This window comes from Vigna umbellata, chromosome 1 (genome assembly GCF_029865625.1).
Source record: "Vigna umbellata cultivar VRB3 chromosome 1, Vumbellata_1.0, whole genome shotgun sequence".
Lineage (NCBI taxonomy): Eukaryota > Viridiplantae > Streptophyta > Magnoliopsida > Fabales > Fabaceae > Vigna > Vigna umbellata.
Window position 1 is genome coordinate 32,230,514 of NC_142165.1, and position 1,583 is coordinate 32,232,096.

General features: G+C 39.1%; 1 protein-coding gene across 1 annotated transcript; it reads left to right on the forward strand.

The window, feature by feature from the left end:
- Positions 1-249: 249 nt before the first annotated feature.
- Positions 250-1,583, forward strand: LOC148205173 (uncharacterized). The gene is made up of 2 exons (XM_088103500.1): positions 250-865; positions 1,480-1,583. The coding sequence occupies exons 1-2, from the start codon at positions 250-252 to the stop codon at positions 1,581-1,583; spliced, it is 720 nt and encodes a 239-aa protein (XP_087959626.1).

Consider the following 1,583-nt stretch of genomic DNA (forward strand, 5'->3'; position numbering starts at 1 on the left):
TCCAGCATCATCTCTGACCGAGATACAGGATTTACATCTCGGTTTTAGCAGTCCCTGCCAAGTGAATTGAGTAGCAAACTACAAATAAGCTCAGCGTATCATCCCCAGATGGACGGTCAATCTGAGAGGACCATCCAGACGCTTGAAGATTTGCTAAGGACTTGCGTCTTAGATCACTTGGGAGTTTGGGATGAAGTCTTACCGTTGGTTGAATTCACCTACAACAACAGTTTCCAATCCAGCATTGGAATGGCTCCTTTTGAAGCTTTATATGGAAGAAAATGCAGAACCCCTCTCTGTTGGTTCCAGGAAGGAGAAAAGGTGTTGATTGGACCTGAACTTATTCAGCAGACGACCGAGAAGGTAAAGGTGATTCAAGAAAGATTGAAAGTGTCTCAGAGTAGGCAGAAGTCATATGCTGACAAGAGAAAAAGGCCTTTGGAGTTCGCTGCAGGAGATCACGTCTTTCTTAGACTGAATCCAACAACTGGAGTAGGCAGAGTCGTTCGTCCTAAGAAGTTGTCTCCCAAATTCATTGGTTTGTATCAGATTTTAAGGCGCATCAGACCAGTGGCGTACGAGATAGCTTTGCCTCCTCGACTATCCAACCTTCACCCAGTTTTCCATGTATCCCAACTCCAGAAATATATCGCGGATCATTCTCATGTTTTGGAGTTAGAAGACGTTCGTATTCGTGAAGACCGTTCGGTGGAGATGCAACCAGTTAGCATTGCTGATAACCAGACTAAACAACTCAAGGGAAAAGCCATCAGATTAGTTAAAGTGGTTTGGGACAAGAAGACGGGCGACTCTACATGGGAAGTGGAAGATGCCATAAGAGACTTATATCCTCGTCTGTTTTCTGGTAAGTTTTAATTTTCGAGAACGAAAATTATTGTAGTTAGGGGGAATGTCAGAACCCATTTAAAACCCACTAAAACCCCAAGTAGTGGAAAACAAGTGTCAAGGAAGGGGATCTGGAAATCAGAAAGTGGAAAACAGGTGGCTATAGGAGAGTGGACGTTCGTTTTTGGTGACTGTTAAACTCGCTTTTAGTCGCATCAAAGCCAACAAACTCAGTTTCCCCACTAATGTAGCAGAGGGATAACCAAGGATCAATCCAAGGACTCAACTATGATTAAGTTTCAGAATGTAGAGTTTAGTCTTGTATATTTACTACCTAACTATAAAAACAAGGTGGGGAAATAGAAAATGAAAACAATGAAATTAAAAAGAATAAGAAAATTTGGTTAAGGAAAGAAAGAATATGAACTAAAAGGAAAAATAAAAGAAAATGGAACTCTAAACTACCTAAAACAGAAATAGAAATTAAACTAATATGAGAATTACATGCAACTAATATGACTTAAAACTAAAACTGGAAACAAGCAACTCAAATTGGAAATTTGAAAGCTAAACAAATCCTAAAACCTAAACGAATATACTCATGTATGAAGTAACTGAACTTAAATGTTGCAGACACATATGTACAATCTAAGATAAAGAAACATCAGCAAGAAACATCTAGAACTAATGATCAAAAGCAAAGAATCAGGGAAGAAACTCATGAATCAAAAGTCTAA

Excerpts from the sequence above, each read along its gene's own strand:
- LOC148205173 (XM_088103500.1), top strand. The coding sequence starts at position 250 with ATGGCTCCTTTTGAAGCTTTATATGGAAGAAAATGCAGAACCCCTCTC. Across the intron at positions 866-1,479 it reads ATATCCTCGTCTGTTTTCTG|ACACATATGTACAATCTAAG; the intron begins GTAAGTTTTAAT and ends TAAATGTTGCAG.